This window comes from Thamnophis sirtalis, unplaced genomic scaffold (assembly GCF_051295495.1).
Source record: "Thamnophis sirtalis isolate CommonGarterSnake01/CBP01778 unplaced genomic scaffold, rThaSir2_p1.2 scaffold_10, whole genome shotgun sequence".
NCBI lineage: Eukaryota > Metazoa > Chordata > Lepidosauria > Squamata > Natricidae > Thamnophis > Thamnophis sirtalis.
Window position 1 is genome coordinate 7,716,284 of NW_028261390.1, and position 14,155 is coordinate 7,730,438.

The window sequence follows — 14,155 nt, forward strand, 5'->3', positions numbered from 1 at the left end:
AAATAATGTTCACGTGATTTCCTATGATTTTTTAATGGGTAGGTATGAATTATGAACGACTTACTCCCTACGTGTTTATGATGTTTTTTTTTCTTCTGTTGGATTAAAAATTAAAACTTACCAGAATATTTCAGAAAGCTATAGTAGTTTACTCTAATGCTGTGATGGTGAAGCTATGGGGCGCATGCTTCTTTGGGCACGCGCACCCTTGCCTGTTTCAACCCATCGTGACCCCATGGACAACGTTCCTCCAGGCCTTCCTGTCCTCTCCCATCCTCTGGAGTCCATTGAAGCTCACGCCGACTGCTTCAGTGACTCCATCCAGCCACCTCGTTCTCTGTCGTCCCCTTCTTCTTTTGCCCTCAATCCTTCCCAGCATGAGGCTCTTCTCCAGGGAGTCCTTCCTTCTCATTAGGTGGCCAAAGTCTTTGAGTTTCCTCTTCAGGATCCGGCCTTCTAAAGAGCAGTCAGGGTTGATCTCCTCTAGGACTGACCGGTTGGATGGCCTTGCAGTCCAAGGGACTCGCAGGAGTCTTCTCCAGCACCGGAGTTCAAAGGCCTCCATTCTTTGGCGCTCAGCCTTTCTTATGGTCCAACCTTCACAGCCATCCGTTGCAACTGGGAAAAGTACACACTTTTGTTGGCAGGGTGATGTCTCTGCTTTTTAATATGCTGTCTAGATTTGCCATAGCTTTCCTCCCCAGGAGCATCTTTTGATTTCTTGGCTGCAGCCCCCATCTGCGGTGATCTTGGAGCCCAGGCAAATAAAATATGTCACTACCTCCCTTTCTTCCCCATCCCCGCCAGGAATTGAGAGAGCCGGATGCCACGATCTTAGTTTTCTTAATGTTGAGCTTCAAGCCAGCTTTTGCACTCTCTTCCTTCCCCTGCATCAAGGGGCTCTGTACTTCCTCTTCACTTTCTACCATTGGAGTGGTATCATCCGTGACCCGTCAAAACCGCGGTCCACTAAAGCGCGCCCGATCAAAGTGCGTACGTGACGTCATCAGCAGCGCGACAAATAAAATTAAAAATAAATTAAATTAAAATTAAAATTAAATTAAAGCAAGCCGATTCACATAAAGGTAAGGGTTAGGTTTAGGGTTAGGGTTAGGGTTAGGGTTAGGGTTACGTTAAGCGTTAGGGTTAGGGTTAGGGTTAGGGTTAGGGTTAGGGTTAGGGTTACGTTAAGCGTTAGGGTTAGGGTTAGGGTTAGGTTAAGGGTTAGCGTTAGGTTTAGGGTTAGGTTTAGGGTTAGGTTAAGGGTTAGGCTTAGGATTAGGTTTAGGGTTAGGTTTGGGGGGGTTAGGGTAAGGTTTTCATGTTAATTTTAAATTTACCGCTCACAGCGTGCCATTTTCATCGCGCTGTGATGACGTCACGTACGCGCTTTCGTCGAGCGCGCTTTAGTCTACCGCGGATTTGTGGTGGAACCAGTATCATCTGCATTTCTGTGAATTGCAAATCTCAGAATTCCTGGCTAGCCGGCCAAAAGGGAATTCTGCACGTTCCAGTTCTTAAATCTCTCTCTCTCTCTCTCTGGACATCATTGGTTTGAAAGCGTCGGTCGAGCGCATCAAAATCCTGACGGCTTTGTCATCATCCTCACCTTGTTCTCCATTCTTTTAATCCGCAGGACCGGAGTCAACCGGAAGTGACTGACAAATACTTTCACGACGTCCCTTTCGATGCCTATTTCGCATCCGAGTTGCCCGATTTCCACCAGGTCAGCAGCATACCTGGCGTGGATGGTTTTACCATGAAGGTGGACGCCCTATATAAGGTACGTGGCCTACAAATTAATTCATGCATTACAAAGCCTGACTTGAAAACTCTCGGGGCTGTTGACGCAGGAGAACTGTGGAATGTTGTCTCCTTCATCGCTGACCTAAGGGGAAGGAGAAATATTTGGGGTGTTGCCTTGGGCTCTCATCTTTTATTGAACGAGACAGGCTGATGAGGTGGCTTCTCAACTGAGTGAGCATGGTCTGCCTCTTATCTCGGAGGAAGATGTTGATGTCCTTCTGGATAAGTTCACAGTTGGATGTCTGTGGAGATTCTCAGTAATGGTTTGTGTTCTGACCGAGGCTTCCCAAGAGCATGGAGCCAACTCCTGGTCCCGACAAAAACTCCTTTTGTTAATTGACTGTGAATTCTGCTCATTCCCATCCAGCAAAGTCTTTCAAGGGAGGATTTACAGTCACAGACCTTATCTGGCTTGGAGAGCTGCCAGGCTGCTATCTGCAAAATTTGGCAAGAAGCCTCGGAGAGTCACAAACCAACGAAGCGAACTAATTGTCTCCTGCAAACTCCCCTTTTACTCCTCTTATTTCCTCTGGGAGGGGCAATTCACCCGTCCACCTGTGGCCTTACTCCCAAGTCGACCCCTGTTCTTTAGCTGTTCCCTTCATCTGGCAGCTCTGCGCATGCGCACACTGGGAACAGGCTCCAGTTGTTCTTCTGCCTCACTGATGTCTGACTCTGAAGGCAGCTGATAACTGTCAGACGGCCGTGGCCCCCTCTCTGCCTCCGACACAGAGCCCTCATCAGAGCCTTTCCTAGACTCCAGGACTGGCCCAGGTTCCTCCCCAACCTCCTCACTCTCCGACGCTGCTGCCAGATCCGCTAGTGGGCCACAAAGATGGTTTTTTAAGAGGTAACTGGGTTTTTTGGTTTTTTCTTCGAAGACGTTTTTCTTCTCATCCAAGAAGCTTCTTCAGCTCTAATTGAATCCTTCCCCACCATCCAGTCAGAGTTGAAGAAGCTTCTTGGATGAGAAGCGAAACGTCTTCAAAGAAAAACCAGAAAGTCCAGTTGCCGCTTGGAAAAAAAGGACCTTTGGGATTCACAGTTTATTTATTTTAGAAAAAAATGTGTTGCCACCTAATCGCATATGGCGACTCAAGGCGGCTTAGGCGGACAATTGGATGTGTTAATCTCCTTAGTAATTTTATTTGGGAGCACATAGTGGGTTTTCCCCCCCCCCAGCATGGACTCACTGGCATGCCAGCTATAGACATGCTTTATTTATCAATGAACTTCTGGCTTCAGCACTAATTTGTGGGCCTATCTGGAAGAGGGGAAACTGCAAGTAATTCAAAATTAACTGGAAGTGGCCATTACAATGGTAATGCCACTTTGTTGGGTCAGTTGTTCCAGCTGTCCTAGAAGATGAAGTAGTTGTTGTTAGTTGTGAAGTTATGTCCAACCCATCGTGACCCCATGGACAACGTTCCTCCAGGCCTTCCTGTCCTCTAGCATCCTCTGGAGTCCATTGAAGCTCACACCTACTGCTTCAGTGACTCCACCCAGCCACCTCCTTCTCTGTCATCCCCTTCTTCTTTTGCCCTCCATCGTTCCCAGCATGAGGCTCTTCTCCAGTGAGTCCTTCCTTCTCATTAGGTGGCCAAAGTCTTTGAGTTTCCTCTTCAGGATCCGGCCTTCTAAAGAGCAGTCAGGGTTGATCTCCTCTAGGACTGACCAGTTGGATAGCCTTGCAGTCCAAGGGACTCGCAGGAGTCTTCTCCAGCACCAGAGTTCAAAGGCCTCCATTCTTTAGTGCTCAGCCTTCCTTATGGTCCAACCTTCACAGCCCTCCATTGCAACTAGGAAAACCATAACCTTAACTATACACACTTTTATTGGCAGGGTGATGTCTCTGCTATTTAGTCTGCTGTCTAGATTTGCCATAGCTTTCCTCCCCAGGAGCAAACATCTTTTAATTTCTTGGCTGCAGTCCCCATCTGCGGTGATCTTGGAGCCCAGGCAAATAAAATCTGTCACTACCTCCCTTTCTTCCCCAACTATTTGCCAGGAATTGAGAGGGCCGGATGCTACGATCTTAGTTTTCTTAATGTTGAGCTTCAAGCCAATGTTTGGACTCTCCTTCTTCACCCATATCAAGAGGCTCCTTAGCTCCTCTTCACTTTCTGCCATTAGAGTGGTATCATCTGCATATCTGAGGTTGTTGATATTTCTCCCGATGAAGTAGTATTATTCTTTAAAAATAAAGAATATTTAAAGATTTGAGTGGCTGACAGGATATTTCAGGGTACATATCCATCTATAACTCCCTAGATCTTAAAATCTCTCATGTGAGGCTTCCTTGTTAGCATTTCATCAAAAGCTTCCTTTTCCCAAAGCTTTAGGAATGTGTTCTCATATAAAGCTGTGGTTTTTTTGAGCTTCTGATTCCTTGTTTCTGCGTTTAATCATTCTGTGGTGTTTTTTTTTTGGTAAACTCCCTTGGAAATACGGATTGGAGGATGATGCCCACAGTATCTATAATAAATATTAATCATTTATCCAGTTCAAGAGTGAGAACCATAACTGTGAAATTAGATTTGCGCAGTAACAAAGAGAGTTTTAATCGAAATGCTTGGCTTAGTTCCAACTCCTAAAGCTGGAAAGCTCTCAAAATATGGCCGCCTCAATACCATCTGGCACTAAATGAATGTTGAATGTTGATTTTATTTATATGCCGCCCTTTTCCCCCGAAGGGGACTCAGGGCGGCTCACAACTCAACCAGGGGGAAGGGGGATACAAACAAGAATTTAAAACGACATAAAAAAACAATACATGATTAAAACACAACAGTCATACCAATTCGAGGCGGGGGGCAACAGCTCTTTAGCCCCAGGCCTGTCGGAACAGCCAGGTTTTAAGGGCTTTGCGGAAGGCCTGGAGGGTGGTGAGGGTTCGAATCCCCACGGGGAGTTCGTTCCAGAGGGTCGGAGCAGCCACAGAGAAGGCTCTCCTCCGAGTCGTCGCCAGTCGACACTGGTCGGCGGATGGAATTCGGAGGAGGCCTAATCTGTGGGATCTAATCGGGCTAGTGGAGGTAATTGGCAGCAGGCGGTCTCTCAAGTACCCAGGTCCAATACCATGAAGGGCTGGAGATGCCACAGATTTGTGGTCTTCACTGTGGTAGCATATAGAGTGGAGGCCAGAAACAAGGGTCTCAAAGTTGCTTTTCCAAAAGGCAGCTGGACTTTTCTTTTCTCCCTTGAGGAAGACGTTTCGCTTCTCATCCAAGAAGCTTCCTCAGTTCTGAGTGATTGGTTTCATTCTGTTGTGGCCCGCCAGAGGCCAGTGAAGCCGGCAGCAGATTCGGATAGTGAGGAAGTTGGGGAAGAACCTGGGCCAGTCCTGGAGTCTGGGGAAGGCTCTGTGTTAGAGGCAGAGAGGGGGCCAGAGCCGTATGCCAGTTATCAGCTGCCTTCAGAGTCAGACATCAGTGAGGCAGAAGAACAGCTGGAGCCTGTTCCCAGTGTGCACATGCGCAGAGTTGCCAGACAAAGGGAACAACTAAGGAACATGGATCGACTTGGGAGTAAGGCCACAAACTTGGCAAGGAATCTCGAGGGACACGAACCAATGAAGCGAACTAATTGTCTCCTGCAAACTCCACTCCCCTTTTGTTCCTGGCGCAGTGGTTAAATGCAGCACTGCAGGCTACTGCTAGATCAGCAGTTCAGCGGTTCAAATCTCACCGGCTCAGGGTTGACTCAGCCTTCCATCCTTCCGAGGTGGGTAAAATGAGGACCCAGATTGTTGGGGGCAATATGCTGACTCTCTGTAAACCGCTTAGAGAGGGCTGAAAGCCCTATGAAGCGGTATATAAGTCTACTGCTATTGCTATTGCTCTTTTATTTCCTCTGGGAAGGGACGTTCATCGTCCACCTGTGGCCTTACTCCCAAGTCAACCCCTGTTCTTTAGCTATTCCCTTCGTCTGGCAGCTCTGCGCATGCACGCACTGGGAACAGGCTCCAGCTGTTCATCTGCCTCACTGATGTCTGACTCCGAAGGCAGCTGAGAACTGTCGGATAGACCTGGTCCCCTCTCTGCCTCTGACACAGAGCCCTCATCAGAGCCTTCCCCGGACTTCAGGACTGGCCCAGGTTCCTCCCCAACATCCTCATTGTCCGAATCTGCTGCCAGCTCCGCTGGCCCCGGGGAGGGGGGAGGGCACAACAATATGACCAAGGGGATGTTGCAAAGGTCATAACTGTGAAAAGTAGTCCTGTCACTTTTTTTTCAATACCCGCTGTAACTTTGGTCACTAAATGAACTGTTGTAAGCCAAGGACTCCCTGTATATCTTGAGATCTCATCTTCTGCATGTGGCGCTTGTTCTGTCTTTTTGGCCAGGTGGAAGCCGGGCACCAGTGGTACCTCCAAGTGATTTACGTCATCGGTCCCGAGGTGATTGGAGGGTCCCGCATGCCGCGTTCCGTGGTCCATCACCTGAAGCGCGGCCGCCGAGATCTCGTGGACCACAAGGGAGCCCCTGTTGTGGACGACTCCTTGATCTACGACAACGAGGGGGATCAAATGAAGAACGGCACAAACATGAAGTCTCTCAGCCTCGAGCAACAGGAAGCCATCACCGTGGCCTCTCTTTCCCAGACCGGAGCCTCCATCGGCAGCGGCTTTGCGGCCGTCCTGCTCCTCGTCCTCGTCCTCTTGTCCATCTGCTTCGTCACCAGGAAGTGTCGGAAACACCGGAAGAAGAAGAAGAAGAAAGCTGCTGAGGAGGTGGCGGAGCAGTACCCTCTCAACACCAAGGTCGAGGCAGCCAAGCGGTACGCCGAGGGCCTGGAGAAAAACGTCAGCGGACATTACTGTACGGTGAAGAACCTCAACCTCCTCTGCGAAAACGAAGGCGCCTACAAGGTCCGTGGGGCGAAGGTCAAGCCGATGAACTTGGAAGTGAAAGTTCATAACAATTTACACGACGGGACCGAAGTTTAATGGCCTGCGCCTTAGGGGAAGGGGGAAGAAATGTCTTTATATAGATAGATAGATAGATATAAATTGTAAAAAAAAAAAAAAATGAGGGGAAGAGGAGAAACCTCCTATAATTTTTTTTTTCTAAAATATTTCCCGCCATTTCTGGTATTTTTATAGTTGTGAGGAAAAAAGGGAAGAACAAAACCTTTGCGTTTTGTTTGCTTAAGCCCGAGGTCTCCCCCTCTGCGGCAGCTTTAAAATTTGTGGACTTCAACTCCCAGAATTCCTCAGCCAGCCCTGGGAATTCTGGGAATCGAAGTCCAACAAGTTGCCAAGGTTGGAGAAGCCCCCCCCCCTCTGGCTTAAGCAATGCTCAAGGAAGGTACCTTTGCACGCTTCCACTCTACCAAGGAGCTACCTCAATGAAAGCCAAACCCACCCGAGAAGAGGAAGGACCGAAACTCATCTCGTAAAAAAAACCACCTCAGAGGGGGCCACGCCACGCCCTCTCCAATCTCGCTACGGTTCCCAGACCTCTTCCCTTGTTTTGGCCTGTTGAATTCTCTTTGCAAGAACTGGTTGAATTAAAACACAAACACACACACACACACACAAAAACAACAAAGATGCCTTGCCCCATGTCTACTTTGGAGGTAGAAGAAGAAGCACAATATGGAAATGTATGTATGGGACAGCGAGATGCCCCTGGATTTCCCCCCCAGTTCAGTTGACGGATGAAGGATTGGCCGTTCCGATGATGCCTTGGTCGCACCGTTCGTGTGAACTTAACTTCCGCAGGAACTCTTTTTCCACACCAGTTCCTCCAGATGGAAGAATGAAGTAATGGCTTCCCTTTGAAACCCAGATGCCTTGAGGGACAACAAGGGTCTCTATAAGACTCGTGTCGTTTTGGTGGACCAACAGATCCATAGAAGCAGTTGCGGAGATCTTACCAATATGGGTTTCTTGATGTTCTCCAAGCTTGGTTGGATTCCTTCAGGTGTGTCACTACCATCCCTGCCAGGAAATGTCATTAGTGCAGCTGTGATATGTACTACTTATTGGCTACTATCTTGATTTACTACTGGATAGTAGCAATGGCAGCTCAGAAAAGCGTGAGGGTTATCCCTGAATGTTGAGCGATGCTTATGTGTCACTTGTCACAGACTATTCTGGTTCTTATAAAGTCATCATTGCGTGGACAGCAAATTGGCCGTAGAGCAGCTGGGGTGCCCCAAACTTTTTCCAAGTAGATCCGTTGAGATCTCTTAAGTCACCCTAAAGCAGCGGTTCCCAACCTCTCTACTTGGCAGACTGGCGCAGTGGGTGTGTGTGAGTGGCAGAGGCACACACTTGAGTGAGCAAATGGAGCTTCGCATGTGAGCACAAGCACCTTCCATTCACACATGTGGAGCTTCATCAGAGATAGTATTCAACCGGTTTGGACCGCTTCACCCAAACCAGTAGTGGAAATCGTGCCCGCCTGGCCACCCGCCCCAGCTCTATGGCACGTTTTCAAGCCAAAGCACATGTGTGGGCACTCACATTTGCGAACCGGTAGGGAAAGTAAGTGAATGCCTCCCCTCGACTTTCATGCACACACTTGCCGATTTCTTACATGGCCTGGTGTCGAACCGGTTGTGGCCCGGTTGCGGCACGGTTTCAAACCAGTTGTGGCACAGTAGTGGGACACGGCCCAGGGAATGGGGACTCCTACCCTAAAGCTTAGGAAGTTCTGATATAGGGTCATAATGCAAAGGAGCAGAGCACTGGTGTTCTTGGATATTTCTTACCAATTGGACAAAGAGTTAATTTGAAGTTCCGTATTTTTCAGAGTATAAGACCCACCGGAGTATAAGATGCACCAAGGTTTTGAAGAGGCAAAATAGCAATAGCAATAGCAGTTAGACTTATATACCGCTTCATAGGGCTTTCAGCCCTCTCTAAGCGGTTTACAGAGTCAGCATATCGCCCCCAACAACAATCCGGGTCCTCAGATTTTTGCACTCTGCAGGCCTCCCAAAAATGGCCTGTTTTTCGTGAAAATGGGCCCGTTTTTAAAAAAAGGCATGAATAAGCTTTAGGAGGCTTGTAGACTGCTCCTGGGGGGTAGGCCCCCCAAAAACTAGCAAAAAAAGGCCAGTTTTTCGCATAAACGGGCCCGTTATTTGTCAAAAGAATTGCATGCATAGCCTGTAGGAGGCTTCTAGAATGCTCCTGGGGGCGGGGAGGGGGCACAATTGAGCAAAGATTGGCCCATTTTTTGCTCATTTCTGCCCTCCCCAGCCTCCAGGAGCGCTCTGAAAGCCCCCTACAGGCTATGCACGGCCATTTTGGTGAAGGGGGGGGGGGGTTGGAAGGCAAAAAATGCTGTATTCAGTGTATCAGACGCACCCAGATTTTCAGCCTCTCTTCTGAGGGAAAAAGGTACGTCTTATACTCTGAAAAATACGGTAATTTGGCAAATTGAAAGGCTGATCATGACTCTCTATCCCGGCACTTCTTTAGGAAGAAATCTTGAAGAGGTTTTTTTTATAATGTTCTTATCTCCATGTGACAAACTGCCAGCTCATTCTGCAGAGCAGGAATAATTGATGATGGGAATTTTTTTGGGGGGGGGGCAGGGGGTTGTAAGAAACTTTTTGTAGATCAGTTTTCAAGCACACACCTTAAATCTCTATCAAGAGGCAACCTCCTAACTTAACGATGAAAGGGATGAATTGCGTGAACTGGCTGGAAGAAATAAGAGAGCCATTATTTTTCTCACATCGTCCATTGTTGTTCCACCTTATTTTGAAATATCTGCTATAAGGATCCTCCCTTTTTTTTTTGTCCTAAATGCAGATTTTTTTAAAGAAAATAATAATATTCTTTTAGAAAATAGGCAGTACTTTGGAACTGAAAATCACCTGTGCCAAAATTGTTGCTAAACTTAGTTTATAAGACTATCTAGGACTCTTTCTGTGTGTTAGCATAATTTAAGCTAGAAACCTAGTGTGTTGTAAAAGCAGCAAGTCACCCATGTTCTGTGTGGAAATCTAGGAGACTTCGTAGACCAGAAGTGTCCAACTTTGGCAACTTTTAAAGACCTGTGGACTTCAATGACCAGAATTCCTCAGCCAGCATGGGGAATTCGCTAGGGAATTCTGGGAGTTGAAGTAAAAGTTGCAAAGTTCCCTAGCATAAACCTTTCATTTAACCCAGTGGGTCCTATCATTTTAACACATTGTATGCTCTCCTGGATTTTGGCACATCATCATCATCACGTTGATTGTGCAAATGTCTGAATAATTCACAAGCTCCTAACTCCCAAAAGACACATTATCCAAATTACTTACCAAAGCTCTGTTCAGGCTAAAATTAATCTTCATTTTGAAGGCATGTGGAGATACTTGCAAACCTGGTTCCGCGTGCTACAAGCAACCTGATTGCACGCGATAAACTGGTTTCCCCCATAATTTAATGCCTTCTCAGGGTGCGAAGGTTCTACCTCGCATTCTGTTTACCAGCGGATTTGAATTTATTAGGTACTGAATTGGAGAAGGCAGCAGAAAGTTTGCAATAACCTGATGGAAAACCACCAACTCACCATGTGCATCAAAACAGGATTAAGCTTCATTTGACTTGCTTTTTCATAACACTAGTGGTGTCTCATGCGCCTTGCATACATGTTTATTAATGCAGGACACCAGGTGGGAGAGAACCATGTTAATTTTATTCCTGGTCAGACAAGCCACTGTGTCATAAGAGGAAAACATCCTAAAGGGACAGAAACCGAGTTGATAATTATCTGCTTCCTCATTTCATTTGACCTGCTGTCTTGAAGAGTCTCTCCTTCCTGTGGATCTTACTACAGGTCATCCTCAACTTAACGATCACAATCGAGGCCAACATTTTTGCTGCTAAGCGAGACATTCGTTGGGCGAATCGTGCCCCGTTTTGCCAGCGTCCTCCCCACGGTCGTTAAGCGAATCACTCCAAGCTGTCAAGTTAGCGACACCGGGGGTGGGGGGGTTATGCCAATCCGGCTTCCCCGTTGACTTGGCTTGATCAGAAGGTTGCGAAAGGGGATCGTGTGATCCCAGGACACGGCGGCCGTCATAAATTTGAGCCAATGGCCAAGCTGTCATAAATATGAGTTAGAGGCCAAGGGCCTGAATTTTGATCGCACGACCATGGGGAAGCGGCAACGGTCGTTAAGTGTGGGGGGAAAAACGGTGCTAAGTCGCTTTTTTCAGTAGCGGTGTAACTTTGAAACGAACGGTTGTAACTCGAGGATTATCTGTAGGGTCACAAGAAGTGGGTGCTGATAATGGAATAGAAGCAGGAATTTCTTCCCTACAGTCACTGAGTATTAAATCGGACAACTGGAATTTCTTAGTAGTATTTTATGGCTCCCAGGGGCAGATCCAGATCTGTGGCTATTCCCATCTTTCTAAATAAAAGCGGGTGGCTTTTTTTTTTTTGAAGGAAACTGCTTTTTCCTTTTTTTCCCCAATCTACATATATCCCATGCACCTTTCCAGCCCCATTGGTTCAATCCTTCACAACAGTTCCAGTTTCTCATGTGGGCCTCTTGGGAAAATTAATCCCCCCCCCCTGTTTATTTAGAACTAGTTGATAACCCGCCGTTCCCTGGGTATTTATTTATAAGGGCGGGAAATGTCCGGACCAAACTTCATTTCTAATGTTGGATTTTCCCCCTTACCAGAGGGAGCCCCCCTTGTGGAGTACTGTGAAGCCGTTACCATGGCAACTCCACTGCGCTGTACAGTAGAACCCATTTTACGGCAGTACGGTAGAAGCCATTTTAAAGCACAACAGGCTGTATCTTAACAGAACACACACATACAGACCTCTGAGGGGTGTTAGGAGTGTCTTACCCTCACAATATTTGTTTCCAGAGAGTGAGTCATCTGTGTACCAAGTTTGGTTGAAAGGCGTTCTAGAGTTATGCTGGAACACACACGCACACACGCACACACACACAAACACAGAGCCAGAGAGAGAGAGAGAGATTCCTCTACTTCAGACATTTTTGTTGGTCTAGGCCCAGCTGAAATTGAATAAGCCTCCTTCATTTTCAAAGACTTTTTCGTAAGATAGCACACACAGAGGGATGTAAGTGTGGTGTAATGTAGATGGGAACTTAGCTGCGGTGTGGACCTCCACGGAAATGAATTGGAAAACAATTTGACCTTGTGTGAATCTTCACAGAAACCCCCCCCCCCAAACACACACACACATTTTTTGTGGCAGGAAGGAAAAATCCAGGATAATAAATCACAAGCCAGAATTTCCTACGGAATATGAATATTTTACACTGCTTTCTGTTCCTAGAGTGCTGTGTTGTTCAGCTCAGGGAATCCAGCCGCCTTTGAGATGTACGAGAATATCCCTTTTGGATGGCAAAGCTCGGCGGGTATCAAATGTGCCCGCATTGAATGCCTCGATTTGGCTCTGGGGAAATCCAGAAGCCGATGGGATTAGCTTTGGAGACCTCGCTTCTCCACGAAGCTCATGGATGATCTTGAACAAGTCCTATTCCCCACCGCAGGAGTTTCCTAAGGTTTAGGAGACGCCGCTGCGGTCTCCGCGGTAAAATTGGCAGGATGAAAATACAATGCACCCGGGACATTGTTTGTCGTTCTGGTTACAATTCTTTGTGCCAAAATATTATCCCAAGCGGCCAAGGTGCTCCATGAATTGAGGTTGGCCTAGCCACTGGGAAGTTTTGAGGAGCCTACTTGAAAGGTACGACGTTAGCGTCACATAGGTTGGTATTTGTAAAATAATAATAAATATGACGGTGTTTGTAACAGCAAGACACGGGAGCACCTCTGCTCTCTCCTTTGCTGCCTGAAGGCGCCTATTATAAATGTTAACTGCTGACATCTGCCTTCTCTGGATCGACTTTAATTGTCCTCTTGTTTTTTTGTGGCACACTGTCCTTCTGGTGCCCCAAAGTGACTCCGTCTGGTGCTGTCCGCCGTGTTTCCTCAAACCTCAATAATGTTCTGTATTTCAGAGCAACCAATCTACTTGTTATTCCCATGATGCCTTTCTGTTGTCTTTGCTAATAAACCAACTTTGGTTACTTTTTAATAAAAGCTGCCTTCAGTCTGAGGCATTTCTTTCTTTCTCTTTTTTTTTTCTTTTCAAAAAGCAGTTCAGAGGTTGAACCCTGGTAGCAGAGGTGGTATTCAGCAGGTTCTGACAGGTTCTGGGGAACCGGTAGCGGAAATTTTGAGTAGTTCGGAGAAGCGGTAAATACCACCTCTGACAGGCCCTGCTCCCATCTATTCACAGCCTCCCGAGTCCCAGCTGATCAGGAGAGAATGGAGATTTTACAGTATCCTTCCCCTAGAGAGGGGAGGGAATGGGGATTTTACAGTATCCTTCCCCTAGAGAGGGGAGGGAATGGGGATTTTACAGTATCCTTCCCCTGGAGTGGGGAGGGAATGGGGATTTTGCATGGCATTGTTGAGCTTCTGATAATTTCCCTTCCTACATGGAGGTAACTCAAATCATCCAGGCCATGGTCGTCCCCAAAGGTGCTTTTTCCAAAGGCAACTGGACTTTCTTTTTTCCTTGAAGATGTTTCTCTTTTCTCATCCAAGAAGTTCCTTCACTTTTTGGATGAGGAGCGGAATGACTTCAAGGAAAATTCCAGTTGCCTTTTGAAAAAGCACTTTTGGAGTTCCCTTTCTACTCAATCCCAACAAAATCAGTTCCCTTGAATGGGGGCTTATCCAGTTGGAGAGGGAAATGCGTGATAGGAGCTTGCCTGCCCGTTGACTATGATAAGAGAAGGGAATTATTATTATTATTATTATTATTATTATTATTATTATTATTATTATTATTATTATTATTATTATTATTTATTTGTCTTGTATGCCGCCCACTCCCGGAGGACTCCGGGCGGCTCACAAAAGACAAGGGAAAGGGGGGAACAAGACAAAGACAACATATTAAAAACAAAACCAACATTCACAATTTCTATGGAGGTAGATGCTTCTCAGCTCCCCCCAGCCTGCTGGAACAGCCAGGACTTGGTGGCTTTGCGGAAGGCCGGGAGGGTAGTAAGGAATCTAAGTTGGTCTGAGATTGTCCCGTTTCTTCTAGGAGTACAGGTGAGAAAGACATTAAAATGTTAAAATGATACTTAACACACTTAATATCGAACATGTAAAGAGGGTTACTTACCTTCCTTTTTACCTTACTAACTAACTACATTCATAAGTCAACTCATAGTGACTCTAAACAGCTTACAGGAAGTAAACCCCAAATAAAGGTAAAGTTTCCCCTCGGACATATGTGCTAGCCATTCCCGACTCTAGAGGGTGGTGCTCATCTCCGGTTCAAAGCCGAAGAGCCAGCGCTGTCCAAAGACGTCTCCGTGGTCATGTGGCCAGCATG

General features: G+C 46.8%; 1 protein-coding gene across 1 annotated transcript in view; it reads left to right on the forward strand.

Moving 5' to 3' along the window:
- Positions 1–8,613, forward strand: part of FRAS1 (Fraser extracellular matrix complex subunit 1) — a 279,515-nt gene extending 270,902 nt beyond the window's left edge. The window contains exons 72-73 of the mRNA XM_087723886.1: positions 1,637–1,783; positions 6,152–8,613. Of these exons, the coding sequence (XP_087580012.1) occupies positions 1,637–1,783; positions 6,152–6,754 (750 nt within the window). The 3' untranslated portion in view covers positions 6,755–8,613. The remainder of the gene's footprint in view (positions 1–1,636; positions 1,784–6,151) is intronic.
- Positions 8,614–14,155: the final 5,542 nt, after the last annotated feature.